Raw genomic sequence first — 18,977 nt, forward strand, 5'->3', positions numbered from 1 at the left:
AGCAGGAGGGTGCCTGGGCTGGAGCTTATCTTAATGTGGGTAGTTTGGTTTTTTTTTTTTTAAGTTTTGTTTTTATTTTATGTGTTTGCCTGCACAAATGTATATGCACTGTGTACGTGTAGTTGCCCATGGAGGCCAAAAAAGGATATTGGATCCCCTGCAACTGTTCCTATGGACAGTTATGAGTTGCCTTGTATGTGTTTGGGACTGAACCTGGGTGCTCCATGGGCGAAGCAAATGCTCTTCTTAACCAGTAAGCCATCTCTCTGGCTCCCCGCCCCCCTTTTTAAAATCTGTTTATTTAGTGTGTGTGTGTGTGTGTGAGAGAGAGAGAGAGAGAGAGAGAGAGAGAGAGAGAGAGAGAGAAAGAGAGAGAGAGAAGAGAGGGAGAGAGGGAGAAAGAAGAGAGAGAGGGAGGGAGAGAGACAGAGAGGTGTCACGGTGCTCAAATATAGGTTAGAGGACAATCTGTAGGAATCAGTCCTCTCCTTCCAACATGTGAGCCATAGGAACTGAGCTCAGATCATCAGGCTTGGCAGCAAGCACCTTAGCTGCCAAACATCTCTCGGGCCCTGTTGTTTAATTTCTCTTTATTAGGTTTCTTACACACACACACACACACACACACACACACACACACACACCCACCCACCCACCCACCTGAGCTCATGTACTGTTTTTGTTGGTTTGTTTTTGTTGTTGTTGTTACTATGAGATCAGGTCATCTGAGAAGAGGAGCCACAGCTGAGACAATGCCTCCATCAGACTGACCTGTAGGCAAGTCTGTGGGGATGTTTTCTTGATTGATGATTGATGTGGGAGGCCCAGCCCACCGTGGGTGGGGACAGCCCTGACCAGGCAGTCCTCTGGGGTGTATAAAAAAGCAGACTGAGCAAACCTGGGAACAAGTCAGGAAGTGGCACTCCTCACAGCCTCTGCCTCCAGGTTCCTGTCCTTCGTGATGGACTGCGATTGGACGCATGCAAACCAATTCAACCCTTTCCTCCCCAAGTTGCTTCTGTCATGGTCTCTATCACAGCAATAGAAAGTAACTGGGGCAGTGTGGGTGCTGGGAACAGCAGAAGGGGGTTTTGGTGGCTTTCCCTGTGCTGGAGCTGCATGTGGTAGCAGTTAGTCACCCAGGGTGGGTGCTGGGAACTACAGCAAGCGCTCTGAACTGATGCCATCCTTCCAGACCTTTATTTAATTTTGTTGTTGTTGTTGTTTTGCTCTGGGACAGTGTTTCTCTGTGTAGCGCTAGTTATCCTAGAACTCACTCTGTAGCCCAGGCTGGCCTCAAACTCAGAGATTCACCTGCCTCTGCCTCCCAAGGGCTGGGGTTAATGATGTGTGCCACCCTTGCCTGGCTCCTTTATTTATTCTTTTTAAAGATTTATTTATCTTATTATGTATACAGTATTCTCCATATTCTGTCTGCATGCATGCCTGCAGGCTAGAAGAGGGCACCATATCTCATTACAGATGGTTGTGAGCCACCATGCGGTTGCTGGGAATTAAACTCAGGACCTTTGGAAGAGCAGGCAATGCCCTTAATCACTGAGCCATCTCTCCAGCCCTATTTTGTTTTTTGAAGACAGGATATTTTGTAGCTTCAGCTGGCCTCACATCCCCTATATACTCAAGGATGGCCTCGAACCCCTGAACCTCGTGCCTCCATCACCTGAGTGCTGGGATCACAGGTGTGTACCATCACACACTAGTTTGTGTAGTTCTAAGGATTGAACACACGCAGGGCCCTGTACATACTAGGCAATCATTCATTCTACCAACCAAGCTATGTTCCCAGCCTTGATGCCAAGGGGATAGACTTTCTCACTTGACTCCAGGGAAGGAGCTGTTCTCCAACATTACATTCAGGCTGGTTGGGAAGCTCTGAGGATCACTGCCTCTGTGACCCCAGAGCGACAGCAAACTAACTAGAAGGCTCCTGGGGTCCTGGTCCCAGATAGCAGACAAAATGGAAAGCAATGAGACCTCCCTGCGTTCAGCGGGTAACTCTGGAAAGAGCCCGGGGCCCCAGGACAAAGAGGAGCGAAGTGTGAGTGCGGTTTTTTTTCTTAGCTGAGTCGGCCAAGTGTTGACTCCAAGATTGGACAAGGCAGCCCCCACTCTGAGCTTGTTGAAGGTAAGCTGACTGGGGTGGGCCTAAGGGCTTCAGAAGCTGAGTCAGCTAGAGCGGGGGATGCTGGGAACCAGGGAATCTTCCAGATCTGACAACTCTTCCTTGCCCTGGGCAATTATAAAGCCACAAATCACAAAGAAATGGTGGCGTCAGCACCTTGGGGACCCTAATGGAATCCCACGCTATAAAAATTCAATCAGCCTGCTGACCTGGTGTAAGCCTGGCCAAGGCAGTGAGGCTGGGATGGATAAGGACACTACAGGCAGGAGGACCCTCGGAGTCTGATAGATACCCCCCACCAATCCCCTATTTTCACACCTTCTGAAACAGGTCCTTTGGCTCCACGGGGATCAGCGTCCTCCTTGGGCACTGAATCTTTAAGAGGCTCCACTATAGTTGGGAGGAGTATGGGAGCTGGTTGGCTTGCTCTACCTTGTGTGTATGTGGTCAGAGTCATATCTATAGGGCCCTTCCCAAAGCCCTCAACAGTGCAGGACAGTGACAGGATCTCTGGGGACCTCAAAGCACATGGGAACTGAAGAGCAGGTGCGCTCTTAAGACTGGAGAGATGGCTCAGAGGTTAAGAGCACTGGCTGCTCTTCCAGTGATCCTGAGTTCAATTCCTAGCAACCACATGGTGGCTCACAATCAGCTGTAATGAGGGTCCTTCTTCTGGCCTGCAGGTATGCTTGCAGTACAGAACACTGTATACATGATAAATAAAAAAAAACAAATCTTTTTTTTTTTTTATAGAGATGCATTCTTGTCCTCTTAGCACTAGCAGAGTGGAGGCAGAGGAACAAGAGGATCAGGAATTCAAAGTCGTCTTTGGCTACTCAATGAGCTCTAGCCAACTTGAGCTCCATGAGATTCTATCAGATAGGTGGAAATAGGGGCAAGGACAGAGCTGGGCCACCCTGGACAGTCTCAAGAGACCCAGAGAATAGACTCTTAGGAAGAAGTGGGAGAAGTGACAGAAGTCATTATAGAGATAGCTCCTGTTTCTGGATGTGAGCTGCAGGTCAAATCTCAGCGGAAAGGTGTCGATTGCGTTGGGTGGGTTACTCAGTCTAGGGGTTTGTAACCCACCCTGCAATCAGTTATTCCAGGGTCTCGGAGGGGCGCTACCTGGAAGGGAATGAGCTAAGACAGAAGAAGGAGGCCAAGCAGATTTGTCAAAGCCTCCGTTTATTAGGGACGGGTTACAGTTTATATATGCTAAGGAATGGGGGGCAGGGCACGGAATCTCTCCCAGTGGTCCCTGTCACGTAGGCCAGGAGGTAGGCCTAGAAGTCACAAGTTGTCACACCTGGTTCCCTGGATAGCTGGAATGTGAGGCGGTTCTGCTAACAGATTAGCAGTTAATTGGCTGTGGGGCAGGTTCTCAATAGAACATAATTATGGGTGTGAGGTTCCCTGCAGACTCCCCAGGGTGATGGTTTCTGTAATGATTTTTAGAGGGGAAATGGCTCCTGACAGAAAGGAGTGGGTTCAGGGCTCTGAGGAGCTCGGCTACGTCTCGGAGGTCTTGACCAAGGGTAGGGGTCAAGTTCAAGGTTTGTTTAGAAAAAGGACCTCTAGACTGGTCTGGAAGGATTTAAACCAAAGAGCCTAAGCCTTAGGTGCTCTTGTGATCTTTTTTTTTTTTAATGTGTATTTTTTTTATGTGTATAGGTGTTTTGTCTGCATGTATGTCTGGTCTGTGCACTACATGCATGCAGAGGCCAGAAGACAGCGTTGGATGCTCCAGAATTGGAGTTAGAAATGGTTGTGAGCTGTCCTGTGGGTGTTGGAAACCAAGCAACAAGCACCCCTAGCCACTGAGCCATCTTCCTCACCCCACGAGGACAGTCCTCTGCACTGTGGCATGTTCACCAGCTCTCATGGCCGTGGCATGTTCACCAGCTCTCATGGCTGTGGCATGTTCACTAGCTCTCATGGCCTCCTACCGTTGGAAACCATGAACACTATCCAGCTTTGACGTGAAAATGACTCCAGCAGGCATAGGGATTCAGGACTACACTCCCAGCAGGCAGGAGACAGAGACAGGTGGAGCACATGAGTTCAAGGCCAGCCTGAGCTACTGGACGCCCATCCTATCTCTAAAAGATTACACTAAATTTAAAAGGGAACAGAGAGGTGAGGCAGTGGTGGCACACACCTTTAATCTCAGTACTCAGGAGGGACAAGCAGGCAGATCTCTGAGTTGGAGGTCAGCCTCACAAGAAATCAAGTTCTAGAACAACCAGGGCCTACACAGAGAAATGCTGTCTGGGAAAAAAGAAAAAAGAAAGTAAGCCAGTTGTGCACACATCTTCAGTCCCAGCACTCGGGAAGCAGAGGCAGGTGGATCTCTGTGAGTTTGAGGCCAGCCTAGACTATATAGCAAGTTCCAGCAGAGCTAAGACCACTTTGAGACCCTGTCTCAAGGTGGGGAATAAAAGCTGGAGGGATGGTTCAGTTAGGTGAAGAAGTTCTTGTTGCCTGTTATTCTTGCAGAAGATCTGAGTTTGGTTCCCAGCACCCATATCAGGCAGTTGACGCCCCGGCTCCAGAGTACCTCTTCTGGCCTCCCCAGGCATTGCACGCATGTGACAGACACACACACACACATACATATTTAATAATTTAGAAAAGGGGAGGACAGGCAAGATGGATCAGTAGGCAAAGGAACTTACTGAGGCGTGGGATGACCTGAGTTTGATACTTGGGACCCATGAACCGACTCCTGCAAGTGTCCTCTGACCTCCACATGCACACCATGGCATGCGCACAATGAATGAAAAAATGTAACTTAATAAATTTTTGACCCAGGATTTCCCCTGGAACTCACTTTGTAGACCAGGCTGGCCTCAAACTCATAGAGATCCGCCTGTCTCTGTCTCCTGAGTGCTGGGATTAAAGGCATGCTCCACCACACCCAGTAATTTAATGAATTTTTAAGTCCTCACACAAAAGGAAAGATGCTGGTGGTTCATGCCTGTAATTATAATGCAAGAGGATCAGTTCAAGTGTATCCTGGGGTACATGGGACTGTCTCGAAAACAAAACAAAACAAAACCTCAACACAATCCAAACCACAAAGTTTAAAAAAAAAAAAAAATCTGTCCAGGGAGCAGAGCCTTCTCTACCCTCGTGGAAAAAGCAGTTTGGATAATGGGGTGCAGAAATGGAGCTTTGTGGGGAGGTGCTATGTATTGCCCTCATAATAATGTTTTTCTTTTAGGGAGAGCCAATGGCAGGGTCCACTGTCTGCAAGATCACCTTACTGTTCCTGGTCCTGCTATGCCCGGAGCTCCACGTGGCAGGCACCCTTGCATCTGGATCCTCTCCCCGGAATCTGCCTGAAACCCAACCCCACCTCCCCAGCTCTACACTGTGGGTGCCTCAGCCCAGTCATCATGGCCGGCGGGGCCTGGGCAAGAAGGACAGGGGCCCAGGCATGCCCAGCCGGGGCCAGGAGGGGGCTGTAGTCACCGCCGCTAGGCAGGCTTCCCGGATAACGCTTGGGCAGCGCCCTGCCGGCCTTCTGCAGGACAAGGGGCTGCTTCTGGGGCTGGCATTGCCCTATCCTGAGAAGGAGCCCCGGTCTTCTGGGTGGGAGAGGATGAAGAAACGTGGCAGAGAACACAAGAGACGCAGGGACCGGCTGCGCCAGCACCGAGGTAGCTGGAGACCCGGGAGCCCTTTACTCTGGGAAGGCTCTAGGCTCTAATGCGGAGTACAGGAAGTGGTCAGAGAGTCAGAGTTTTAAGGCCCCGGAGAGACCATTCAAAACCCCCAAACGGGCAGAAGTGGACTCCCAGAAGAAGGGATGCATCTTACTAAAGTCAGGGCAGTCTGCTAGGGAGAGGAAGCCGGGAGAAGTCGAGGAGGGACAGAGGTGGAGAAGAGGGAGCTCGCGATAGAAGCTCTGCCTCCTTTGGCGGTCAGTCATCCTCCTAGGTCGGGAAAATCTACTTTGTACCTGAATCTACCCAACTCTAAGCCCTGCTAGCGTCCAGACCGAAGAGCTGGGAACCCTCCTCCGGGCACGTCTTTTAATGAGCTCCAGAACGGAGTGGAAGCTGAGAGCTTGGACTCTGCACTCAGATCTGTTGAGAGCAGGGTCTGACTTCCACTACTCACTAGTTTGTAGTCTTGGGAAAGTCACCTTCGTGAGCCTCAGTTTGTCCCACTGCAAAGACACAGCCCGACCTTAGTGTAGGAGAAGGTGACCTGCCGCTCAGAGAGCTTAGACTTGGGGGTCAGGACACCATCCCAAAGCAATCGCTACTAAATCCCGGGCGTCTCAGTCCGTACCCTCCAACCCTGCACACCAGTGCCCCCATGTGGTGGCCAAGTGACTATCACGGTGACAAAGAGGAGAAAGTTGATTTGGGATCAAGGATTCAGAACATTCTGTCTAAGTTGCTTGGACATGTTGTGAGGCAGAGCTCGGTAGAAGCAGCCTGGAGCTGCTCACCTCATGGTGCCCGGTGGCTGAGGGAAAAAAGGAGGAGGAGGAAGAGAGAGGAAGGGAGGGACAGCACAGGAATACCTGGGTCCCTGTATCCCTTCAAAGGCACCCCCAATCACTCAAGTTCCTTCCACTAAGCCCCATCTCCCAGAGACCCCACTGCTTCCAAGTAGAGCGAGGGGCTGGAGAATCAAGTTTTCCTTTTTTAAAGATTTATTTGTAATGTTTTTAGTTATGGGTATGTATGTGTGAATACGTGCATGTGAGCGCAGTGCCTTCGGGGGCTAAAGGCATCTGGTCTCCTGGAGCTGGAATAAAAGGAGGTTGTGAGCCACCTGACACGGGCGCTGGGAAACGAACTAAGGTCCTTTGCCAGAGCAGCGCATGCTCTTAGCTTCTGAGTCATCTCTCCAGCCCAAGTCCTGGGTCCTTGGGGACAGCAAAGATACATACTGCAGGGTCTTGAGAGAAATGTCACCCCTCCCATGCCTGCCCATCTCCAACCAGTTGGGTTGGCCCCTCCCCTAAACCGGATGGCCCCTCCCACAACCAACTGACCCCGCCCCCACCGGCAGCTGGTTCCTCCCCCATCAGCTGACCCCTCTTGCTCCAACCAGCTGACCTTTCTCCAGCCTCACCTGGCCCTGAGCCTACATTGGCCACCTGGCTACTAAGTCTTTTCACGTAACAAGACTGCCTTAGGGACAGAGCGACTGCCACAGACGGGCTGGTTGGGTGTTTCTCCTGGAGGAAGGTGGAGCACCCACCCCCACTTCTTTCTGCAGATAGTGAGAGAGAAGGCACATGCTTCCCGGCCAGGTTAACTGAGAATCCCCAGACGCCAAGGACAAATGTCATACTCCCTCCCATTCTCGGGGGTCCCCTGTGCCAATTTGGAAACTGCTGATGCCTGAGGACCAGCAGGAGAGCACAGTATACATGGGGTCCCCAATTTTCCTCTTTGTTCAAGAGGCAGGACCCTCCTGAGGACAAAAACACGGTGGCAGGAGACAGATGAAGCCCACAGGTCAGGACAGTTCATCACCACTTGTGAAGCCTCAGGCTGACTGGGGTTCATTTCTGCGAGGTGGGGTGGACCCCACGGGATCCGTATCAACTTATACCTGTGCGTTGCAAGGACAAATGTAGACGACCAACCCCCCCCCCATCTTCCATCCTTGTCCCATTGTTTATGATCCTGTGCCTTCCGCTCTCACTCTCCCACCTGAGTGTCTTCAAAGGTGGCCCCAGAAATCAAAAGCATTGGCTTTGCACCCGGGATGGAGGTTCAAATCTATGCCCTGCCATACGAGAGCTGTGTGTCCTTAGTGAAGCCGCCTAACCTCTCTGGCTTGGGTTCCTCCACTGTGGATGAGCTGCAACTGCTTCTCAGAGTTCCTGAGGCACTTAGATGAAGTAACTACTGTGAAGTGGCGTGTGCGCGTGTATGCATGTGTGCATGTGTGTAAGCAGCTTTCTCAAAGTCTCCCCAAGCAGTGTCCCTCAGCCTCCATGAACCTCACCTCCTCCAGGAAGCCTTCTATGGTTTTATGTCCCTAGCTGCCCTCAGGCATCCTGGATCCAGACTTCTAGAATGCAGCTTCTCAAGGAGGAGAGCCTTTCAACCAGTCCCCAATGACTGCTGTTTCTGGGTCTCTAGCAGGGTGTTGGATAAACCAAGGGTCCACAGCAGAAAGGTCGGGCTGCCCTGTAGGTGGACACTGAGCAGCAGGCTGGTCACCCTGTGTTTGCCCTGTCTCAGGACGAGCTGCCATCCGCGGGCCCAGCTCCCTAATGAAGAAGGTGGAACCTTCTGAAGACCAGATGCTCGAGGCTGCGACAGAGGAGTCTTCTACCAGCCTGGCCCCAACCATGCTCTTCCTAACCACAGCAGATGTCGCCACACCTACCCCAGAGGAGTCCCGGGTCCTGCCTGTCACTTCCCTGCGGCCCCAGGTAAGGGCACATGCCTCCTGTCAGGACCGAACAGAACTGTAGAATTAAGGTGTGCATCAAAAGGAACTTTCTTGGAGTGGCCTACAGGCTGTGGTCCGGCTGGTCCAACAGCTGCTGTCTCCCCACGGAAAGGCAAAGAAAATCAGGTTTGGTCCATGAGGCCAGGTATCTCCACTGGTCTTTTCTGTGTCATAATCCTGAAGTAGGTTCTAATACCGGCAAATACCTCGGCAGCAGGACAGACGGACTTGCCACCAAAAGCGAGGACAAGTAGACAAAAAGCAAAAGCTTCCTTCTTCCAAGTCCTTCCAGGCATGTGGGGGCGGGGGGTGGGGGGCGGGGATCGGAAGGTGTGGCCCCGATTTAGGGCGAGTCTTCTCACTTTGAATGATCTGATCAAGAAAAATCTCTCACAGTTGGGCCAAGCTGCTTGGGTGTTAATTGATTCTCCTCCTATTCTACTTAGGTAAACTGAGGCACAGCAGGAGGGTGGTAGTGGAAGCCAGTAAGCTTTTGCCCCACTGGGTATTCTGCCTCCAGAAAAGATGCCAAAAACCACAGCATATGGCCCTGGGGGCTTGGGCTGGGACAACCGGGAAGCCAGTGCCAGTTCAGCATGCTGATCGCTACACACGTGGTGGGGGGGGGGGACTCCTGGGAGGACCTTAAAGTCTGGAAGAGCTCCAAAATCAGCCAGGAGATTTTAAAACCTGTGACTAGAGTGGCATAGGTCAGCGAGGTGGCTGACCCGTCTACTCCCCAGCTCTGAGAAAGTAAATGGGAAGGGAGCAGGGACGCTCACACAGCTCTGACCGCCGGAGACTCAAGAAGGGCACAGGAGTTCACCTGACCATTCTCGTTTATGATGGGGCCAGGAGTTCACCTGGTCATTCTTGCTTATGAATGGGGACGGGAAGGGGACAGACAGCTCGAAAGCTGTGGCCATGGGCAGGTAGTTACAGTCTGTGCCCTGCTGAACTCTGGCCATCACGTACATGGGGACCCAGCCGCGATATCTGGTCCTCAATAGTTTCCAGGATATTGTTCAGCGTGGTGAGTGGGTCAGCATTGTGAGTGGCCCTCTGTTGTGAGTGGGATTGAAGCCTGCATGTGGTCTTCACAGAACCTTGAGAGACGGCAGAGAAATGAGCAATGGGTCCACCTCTAATTCCCTCCCCCATGGGCTAAGACATTCTGAACAAGCAGGTTCCGCAGCCTCCCTCGCCATTACCTTGGCGTCTTCACTTGGAAGACTCCAGGTCTCCTCCCTGCCTCGTCTTCTGCAGGCGCAGCCCAGGTCTGATGGGGACGTGATGCCCACGCTGGACATGGCCTTATTTGACTGGACTGACTATGAGGATTTAAAGCCAGAGGTCTGGCCTTCTGCAAAGAGGAAAGGTAAGTCTGCTTTACCATCCTGCCCCATGTTTGGACTCCCCTGTCCAGCACCTACTGAAGAGGACCCTTGCCGAGTCCACGATGACCCGCAGGTGTCCGGAGGTGGACTGAAGAGCATCAGTCTAAGCTGAACCGGACTCTAACTGTGGCAGTCTCCCACGCTCTCTGCACACTAGACAGGTCCCACGCCTCTTACAGGGCGACGGGCTACAGGATCTGCTTTGGGGAAGAAAGTGAAATCGAGAGAGGCAGAGGATCTTGTCCGGGCCACACTGTGGGAGTGGCCACTGACTCTGTGACACCCCCGAATCTGCGCTTAATATGACCTCCAATCTCCTTGTCCCCAGAGAAACACTGGAGTCAGTACGCCAGTGATGGTAACGAGACGTCGCCAGCTGAGGGGGAACCGTGTAACCATCACCAGGATTGTTTGCCAGGTACCCTGGTACCCCTAAACCCACACGTGAGGCACCAGACTGGGAGGGAATGCCAGAAAGGCAGGTGAGACAGGGCTTCTAGCATGGGAGCAAGCCTGAGTGAGGGTCATGACCCTTTCTGCGCAATAATTAGCAACTGCAGTAACCACGAGTTTCCTGAGCGGCTCTGCCACAGGATGACGTTAGAGAGAGGTGGGGAGAGGAGAGAAGTGAGGTGTGGTGGGGGCGGAGACTGACTGACTTCGTTTTCAGGCAAAGCAAAGCAATTAAGCCCTACAGAGGCCAAGGGCCTTTTCCAAGATCACACAGCCTCAGCCATCTTGGTTCCTAAGCTTCTTACCCACAACCCACCCTGCCCTGAGTGAGAGGATCTGCTCCTGACCTTGTCTTCTCCACGCCCACAGGGCTTAATTCAGTTCCCTCATCACGTCACCACCTCGCTTTCTGAGGATGGTTTCCATGACACCCTCTCCCGGTCAGCATCCTACTCATCATAGCGGAGGAACATGGGGGGCCTGCTGTCTGACTAGAGTCTGAGCTGCTGGTCCTGTGGGGTCAGGTGACTCCCCAGAGCAGAAGCGGTGGTGGGGAAACATCTGTCACCACAGCACTTGGGAAGCGAAGGCAGGAGGATCAGGAGTTCAAGGGCATCCCCGGGGTCCATAGGGAGCTGCAGGCCAGACCCTGTCTTGGGGGATGCTTCTCTGGGGTCTGATGGTGACACTTATTCGAGGCAAGAGACGAAATGAGTTGGCAGAGAGTCCTCTGGCCTGATGTCATGCTGGCCCAAAGGGAGCTGTGGGGAAAAGCCTTCCTGCCAGGGAAGCCCCATGCTGGGTGGCCCTGGTCATAGCCATGCTGTCCCTTGTCTGAAGCTTCTGAGGAAGGGGGTGGCTGGGACAGGGGCCACACACAGCAGGAGATCAGAGACTACTGGTGTCCCTTACTGCTACCAAATAATGAGTGCCCTGGGGGGTGGGGGCCGGGCAGACTCAAGTGGCCATCCCCATGGCGCCACATGGGCAGGATAGTCTGCAAAACGCAGCCATTTTGGCATTGTTGAAGCGGGATACCAGCCCAGACAGGCTGTCTGTTCCTACACCATTGTCTGCACTCTGAGTGTGAAGAGAAGTTTGGAGTCAGGGCCAACAGGACAGTAATGGGCAGAGACGCCTCAGGCTTGCCTAGGCTATCCCTGCAGCCACCCAGGGCTTTCGTTCCCCCATCTGTCCAAGAGGACGTTGGCGTCCCTGATCCCTGAGGTCCCTCCCCTCCCTCAGCCGGCTCTACCTCTGGCACCCCCATCCCTGGGAGGCGAACCCCACACCACCTTTGATCCTCCCATGATCGATCAAGTGGCCATCTGGGGAGGCCTGCATCTCTGCCACCTACCTCTGGGGATTTTATCCCTGAGATCCAGCAGTGGCCCCAGCCCGGGCGGGCGGGCGGGGGGGGGGGGGCTTACACACCAGATGGCACACCAGGGCATGGACTGCCACACATATGATGGATCTCCTGTCCAGTGGGACTCAGTGCGGGGCGGCAGGGAGGAGCCGCTTAGCTTGGCTGACCACATGTGCCTGCTGTGTTGCCAGGAACTTGCTGCGACCTCCGGGAACATCTCTGCGCGCCCCACAACCGCGGCCTCAACAACAAATGTTTTGATGACTGCATGTGCATGGAAGGTCAGGCCGGGCTCCGGAGGGGGCCAGCCCCCCCCCCCCCACCGTGCTCCCGGAACCGTGAAACCTTTGTTGTCCAGCCAGCTCTGCAATGAGTGGGGGCATGAGGTTTCCTGGCAGAGGGTGGTTGTGACGGAAAGGTTTGGGGAGAGGGAGTGGGGTAGGAGAACCCCCTGGGAGCTGAAGGCACCGGTAGGAACAGCTTTGCCGGGGTCTTCCAATCTGTCTGCTCAACGCATCTCCATTCCTGGCATGGTTTCTCAGATTTGTGTTCTGGCCTCTTGAAACACAAGCTGGTATGATCGCTCAGGATCAGGAGGGGGAGAAGGGAGGAGACAGGAACGTATCCCTTTTAAATAAGAGCCAACCTGAGAAGGCTGGCAGGCTCTCGGCAGAACTCTGGATGGGAGACTTTCCAAGTGAGACGGCGGGGAACAGGGAGTCGAGTGGGATTCCCAGCAGCCACAGGAAACGAGGTTTAACTTTTCTGAGCACCCACCCAATGGAAGGGCGTGCCCCATGCACACCTGTGCCCGTTGGTGCCTGTCCTGTGCCGTGTCTACAGTCACCCATGGAAGGAAGGTTTTATGATTCCCATTTCAGAAGTGAGGTGAGGTGACTTACTCAAACACATCTATGGAAGAGTGGGTGCAGAAGAACACCTTGGTAGTAGCGTGTTTGTCTCTAAAAGAACAGCAACAGCAAAAAGTCCTGAGGCAGAACTATGCTGAGAGTTGTGTAGGCAGGCCTCAAACACGTCATTCTCCTGCCTCAGCCTCTCAAGCAGCTGGAGTTAAAGGTCTGCAGCATCATTGCTGGATCTCCCCTTACTTCCCTTGCTTCTTTGTTTGTTTGTTTGGTGGGGGGGTATTTTATTTTATCATAGGAAAAAAGGAAAGGAGTGAGAGAGGAGGGGAGAGGAAAGGAGGGGAGAGGAGGGGAGGGGAAAGGAGAGGAGGGGAAGGAAGAGGAGGGGAAGGGAGAGAAAGGGAGAGGAGGGGAGGGGAGAGAAAGGAAGAGGAGAGGAAGGGAGAGGAGGGGGAGAAGAGAGGAGGGGAGGGGAGAGGAGGGGAGGGAAGGGGAGGAGAAGGGAGAGGGAAAGGGAAGGAAATGAAAAAGAAGAGAAAAGTTGCCTGTGGTGGTATATGCTTGTAATCCCAGCACTTGAGAGGCTGAGGCAGGGCCATCGTGAGTTTGAGGCCAACTGAGGGGGGTGCACAGTGACACCTTGCTTGGAAAACAACAAACCAGGGCTAGCAATTGGCTCAGGGTATAAAGGGTCTTTGTCCACAAGCCTGATGACCCGTGTTCAGTAACTGGAACCCTCGTAACTGTGGCAGGAGAGAACCAGTCAAAGTTGCACTCAGGAGGCAGAGGTAGGTGGATCTCTGTGAGTTCAAGGCCTGCCTGCTCTACACAGTTAGACCCAGTCTCTAAATAAATACATACATACATTGTTGAAGGGATAGCTCAGTGGTAGAGTGCTTGTCAGGCCTTGAGTTCATCCCCCTACCCAAATGAAAGACAGGGCCAGGGAAGGGCTGGGGAGGGGGCTCAGTGGTGAAGAGCACTGGCTGCTCTTGCAGGGGACCCAGATAGCAGCTCAGGACCATCCACTACTCCAGTTCCAGGGATCCAATGCCATCTTCTGACCTTCACAGGCACCAAACATGTACATGGTACACATACATCCAAGCAGACAAAACTTCAGACTCCAAATAAATCTTACAGAAAAAAGTTTAAATAAGAACTATGAAGAAACAGGTGGAAAATAATTCGACGTCTGTCTTCAGAGTCTTCAGACCCACACTGCTGAAGCTGTAGTCTCAGGAGCCCCTGGTTCCTGTCACTGAACTTCAGTAAAGACCAACTGTGGCCATCCTGGGTGGGGTTCTCACCTCCACACACTTCCCTTATGTCAATATGATCTTTATGTATTTATACAGTATTTATTTTGGCGCACACCTCTGAGAGATAAGCACCCTTTCAAAACAAGGTCCCTAAATTGCCGAGCCAAGTGATATTCAACCTTCATTCCGGCATCTGAGGGCAGATTCCTCCCCTAGCTGCCTTGTGAACCTGAGCCACACACAAAGTCTAGTTCACAGTAATAAAAGAGCCTGCATCTTCTCCACTCCTGTGTTACAGAAACAAACCCATAGATGAGCCCTCTCTGGAGCCAGGTACGGTGGCCTGTGCCTGTGATCTCAGCGCTCCAGAGGTAGAGATAGGAGACTCAGGGGTTTAAGGTCATCTTCACCCACACAGGGAGTTCCATCCAGGGCATCCTGGGCTACAGAAGCTCTTGTATCCATCACCCACCCACCCCCACAAAAGGAAAAGGGGAAAGAAAAAGTCCCTGGAGAGTCATAAGGGTTGTGAAAAAGAAAGCCCGAAAGATTGGAAGGTATTTCCACAGGATGTTATGTAGACTTCTTAGGAAAAGGGCAAAAAAAACCCGGGTGATGAGGGTTGGAAAAGAGCCTGAGGTGTTCCGATAGAAGGCAGATGGTAAAGGCAGGGAACTGCCTGGCTTGGCTTGGCATATAGTGAGGCCTGGAAAAGGTTAAAAAGGAAATGAGAGAAGCTTCAAGAAGAACTGCATTGACTTTGATGCCCTCGTTTGGATTTTTTTTTTTTTTTTTTTTTTTTTTTTTTTTTTTTTTTTTTTTTTTTTTTTTTTTTTTTTTTTTTTTTTTTTTTTTTTTTTTTTGGTTTTTCTAGACAAGGTTTCTCTGTAGCTTTAGAGCCTGTCCTGGAACTCTGTAGACCAGGCTGGCCTCGGACTCAGAGATCTGCTTGCCTCTGCCTCCTGAGTGCTGGGATTAAAGGCATGCACCACCACCGCTCGGTGCCTCTGCCTCTTAAATGCTGGGAGTAAAGGGTGGGCTACCATGCTCAACCTGTTTTTTTTTTTTTTTCCTAAATAAGAGATGAGGTCGTGTATAGTTCAGTGATAGAATGTGTGCTTAATATGCGAAGCCCCAGATTCAACATTTAGGTTTTGCTGGATTTTTGTTTTGTTTTTGTTTTGAGTCTGCTATGTAGCCACACCAGCCTTAGACTAAGCCCAAACCTGCTGTCTCAGTCTCAGGCCTGTGCACAGCCCAGTTTCTCAAAACTTTTCAAGACATTGCCATGACTCGGTGGTATGGAGGGGCTGTAAAATGAGAAGCCTGTGTGGGCTGAAGGGGAAGAAAAGGAGGGGGGGGGAGAAACAGTCACCCACAGGCATGACATCCTTGCCTCCTTCCACTCAGGGCTGCGTTGCTATGCCAAATTCCACCGGAACCGCAGGGTCACTCGGAGGAAGGGGCGCTGCGTGGAACCTGAGACAGTCAACGGGGACCAGGGATCCTTCATCAACATCTAGCGCCCTAGCGGTGCCTCCCCACAGGCCGGGGTTCTGAGCTAGGGAAGTTTGGACAAATAAGACCGCGTCAGTAACTAGCTCAGCTTGGGGCTGCGTGGGGGATCCAGTGACTGAGGCTGCCGGTGCAGCCCCGGTTCACTCATCCCCAAGCTGGGTGAGGGCTTGGTTGAGAGCAGCTGTGTCTGCCATCCCAGGTGGTACCCACGCAGCTCACGGAGCCCGCTCTACGTGATAGTCGTGTCGAGCGCGCCCTCTTCTGCTTGACATCAGCATTACAGCAGCTTCAATTTGGAAAATTAAGAGTTTTTTCCCGGCCTGGAAAGGATTGGAAAGAGAGGACACCCAACGGGAGTGGCTCTGGAATACTCTGTCCCAGGCAAACGCCAAGCACCACCTTCATTTTTACTGAATTTCCACAGAGACCGCTGAAGCACTCTTGAGTTGCGAGACCTGTGCAAGGTCCCACGTCACCCATGATCCTCCATCTTCGGCAGCAGACACAACTTGACTGTCTTCAGCCTTTCCCAACAGAAACTTATCATCTTTTTGAGAGACATGGTCTCACTCTTTGGCCAACCTGGCCTTTGGAAACTCAGACAATCCCCTGCCTCTGTCTTCCAAATGCTGGGATTACCAGGAGTGAGTCAGCATATTTGGCAGGTGTATCCTCCTTAAAATCAAAGCATGGGGCGGGGTGGGGTGTGGCTAACCCTAGTTTCCACCCCCAAACGTGGTGTCAAAGGCAGATGGTGCTGGAGGATCAGAAGTTAAAGGTCAAGTGTGAGGTCAGACTCCAGGAGACTGTGTCTCAAGCAAAACAAAATAAGCCATTGGCCAAGCCTGCACAGGGCCCTGGGTTTGACCTCCACTCGTTCTCCTCCATTCCCGCTTCTTTCCCCAGCCCCCTACACACGGGGGATGCGTTCAGGTGAAGAAGGGTCCCTGTGAAAGGTCCTTCCCTCTGACAAGTGCTAGTCACAGTCATGAAGTGGCTGGGGTAACTTTCCTGGTGTGGGCTGGGTCATGGGGTCGCTCCCTCCTAAGTTGTCCTCAGAGCGTCTCTCCCCCTCCCCCCGCTGGAAGGGCAAGCACATGCCGCCCTGAGTTCACTTGACACGATGTTTGGTGACTCCCAAACTCCCTAAGACCATCTCTGGACTCCATCCCTTCACTTCAGCAACAATGCCCCTCGGAAAGGGGGGCACTTCCAAGACTGTGCAGCCTTCATGCTCACAGGTTAGAACCATGATGACAGCCTCACCATTATTGCCACCGCCCGGAATGTGTGTCCCAGAAGATCTGGAGCCACCTGAGGAGCCACCTCAGGAGAACCCTTTAGACCCTTGCTCCTGGCATCTCCCTCCTGGTCAACCTTTGCAAAGGAAAAAAAAAAAAAAAAAGCCTTCCCTGCCCCCACCCTCCCCAGCCTGGACCACATCCATGGGATGCCAGGGCTGTTTACGGCTTTGGGGTAACCAGTCTGGTCCAGGGATCAGGCACCAAGGAAAACAAGCAGATCTAGAAGAAATCAAATATGCTTGTTCTTCTTTCTCAAGTTGGGTCTGATAGGCCTGGGAATGGGGGTCAGGGCCAACAGCCGGAAGGATCAAAGTGGCAATGGGAAAGCAGATTCTAAGGCAGATTCATTTTCCTTTCTGTAGTACCAAGGCCTTGCACGGTCCAGGCAAGTGCCCTGCTGCCGAGCTACATGCTAACTGGTCTGGGCTTCGAAGTCTCCAAAGCCTCCCCAGGGGGCTGCCATGGCAGCCTGAGAACATTGGTCCCCTGCCCTCCTACCTGCTGCAGCATACTGCTATACACAGCCTGCGCCTCCTCTCACACTTTGCTGACCTTACGGAAGTTGCTCACGGTCTCTGTGCCTTGACTTTTCAAAGAAATGAAAATGCCTGATTCTTAAAACAGTGCCTGGCCCATAACACACACACACACACACACACACCACCTAGAGTACCAGCTAGCCAACTTCAGCAGGCCTTCATTTCCACAGTGATCCATCACATACTCAATGATGCTTTTTTTTTTTTTCTAAGTGGTGTCTCACTATTCGTCTCTGGCTGACCTGAAACTCACAATGTAGACCAGGTTAGCCTGGAACTCACAGAGACCCGCCTCCTCTGCCTTCCAAGTGCTGGGATTAAAGGTTGCACCACCATGCCCGGTTCAGGATGCTTTCTGTGATTGCTCCAAAGTGCACTTCACAATGGATGTAGTGGCCTCCTTCAGCCTTCCCCAGAGCATCCTCAATGAGGAGAATGTTTAGAAAGTAAGGAAGGAACCAAGAGCCCAGGGGTGCCGGGAAAGTGGGGTCAGGAGAGGTCAGCAGCTGAGGCTGCCCTTTGAGGGTCCTGGGGCGGGACTACATTAACACTGGCCTTCCATGCAGCCTTCACGCTCACAGACCATAGCGAGTGGGTGCTAACAGGCCATAGATACTGTGCGTACACAGAAAAGGGGTGGTCAGGGTGAGCAGACTGCACGCAGAACAAGGGGTTTTCACTGCAGGGAGTGGGGTTTCCAAAGCCCCAGGAAGGGCAGGTGGTCTGGGACAGATCTATGACCGAGCCACCCCGGGTTGCAAAGTTCCAGCATCACCTGGGAGTCTGGTAGAAGCACAGACTCTTGGGTCCCACTCCACACCTACTGAGCTGCAATCACAGGAGTGGTCCCCAGCACCTGGCTTCTAACACGTTCTCCAGGGCATTCTTGGGTGTGGTGGGTGTGAGGACCACAGACGGAAGACAGATGCCAGCGGTGGGGACATTAGGACAATTCAGTACTCTTGTGTTCACTATGGCTTGGCGACTCTGAGGTCTGTTTCTTGGCAATTGACCAGCAAGGACAAACTCCGCGATCCAAGGCCTACCTCCTTGACTGCCATTGGCTCTGCTTAGAAGACACCAGGTAGGGCTCCTAGGCCCGGAGTCTCCATCACTGGACGTGTGTACTCTTGGGAAATGCCTTGGAGAGCTATAGCTCCTCCCTGAAATGTGGGAACGGCAAGGGAGGGGTACTATGGTCTGTAATGCCATATTGCATGTATTCTCTGAGCTGTAAATAAAGAGGCGACAATTGCTAAGCCACTTCTTGACTCTGTTCTTCCAGGAAATGGTCAGTCTGACTGGCAGGGAACATCGCCAGAGCCTTGGAAGGGGACCCCAAGTCTTGTATTTCTCTTCTCATTTCCCATTTACTTGATTTGATTGAGGTCTGGTCTGAGCAAGCAAGGCAAATGTGGTTCCTCTCTCACCTGGATATCGAGGTCTACAGGATTGGAGCAGCTTCTGGGGAACCCAAGGAGGTTGGGGTGCTGTTCACTACAGACTGATCAGCAGCAGCTGCAGCAGCGTCCCGCTTCAGTGTGGTTCAGGACAAAACACTGTCAGTCCTGACAGGGCCTAGGAAGGCTCAGATGCCATCTTGGGAAAGTTTGTGAACTGCTTGCGGTGGCCTGGTTTGGCAGCTGAGAGAACATCTAATCTGGGTACCATTCCTGCCAGCACCATCCCAG

General features: G+C 52.4%; 1 protein-coding gene across 1 annotated transcript in view; it reads left to right on the forward strand.

Moving 5' to 3' along the window:
- Positions 1–18,550, forward strand: part of Draxin (dorsal inhibitory axon guidance protein) — a 28,423-nt gene extending 9,873 nt beyond the window's left edge. The window contains exons 2-7 of the mRNA XM_050153279.1: positions 5,370–5,808; positions 8,365–8,558; positions 9,845–9,956; positions 10,304–10,393; positions 11,989–12,078; positions 15,336–18,550. Of these exons, the coding sequence (XP_050009236.1) occupies positions 5,379–5,808; positions 8,365–8,558; positions 9,845–9,956; positions 10,304–10,393; positions 11,989–12,078; positions 15,336–15,448 (1,029 nt within the window). The 5' untranslated portion in view covers positions 5,370–5,378 and the 3' untranslated portion in view covers positions 15,449–18,550. The remainder of the gene's footprint in view (positions 1–5,369; positions 5,809–8,364; positions 8,559–9,844; positions 9,957–10,303; positions 10,394–11,988; positions 12,079–15,335) is intronic.
- The last annotated feature ends 427 nt before the right edge of the window (positions 18,551–18,977 follow it).

Source organism: Alexandromys fortis, unplaced genomic scaffold, assembly GCF_014885135.2.
Source record: "Alexandromys fortis isolate MF-2015 unplaced genomic scaffold, M_Fortis_MF-2015_v1.1 scaffold_88, whole genome shotgun sequence".
Taxonomy (NCBI): domain Eukaryota; kingdom Metazoa; phylum Chordata; class Mammalia; order Rodentia; family Cricetidae; genus Alexandromys; species Alexandromys fortis.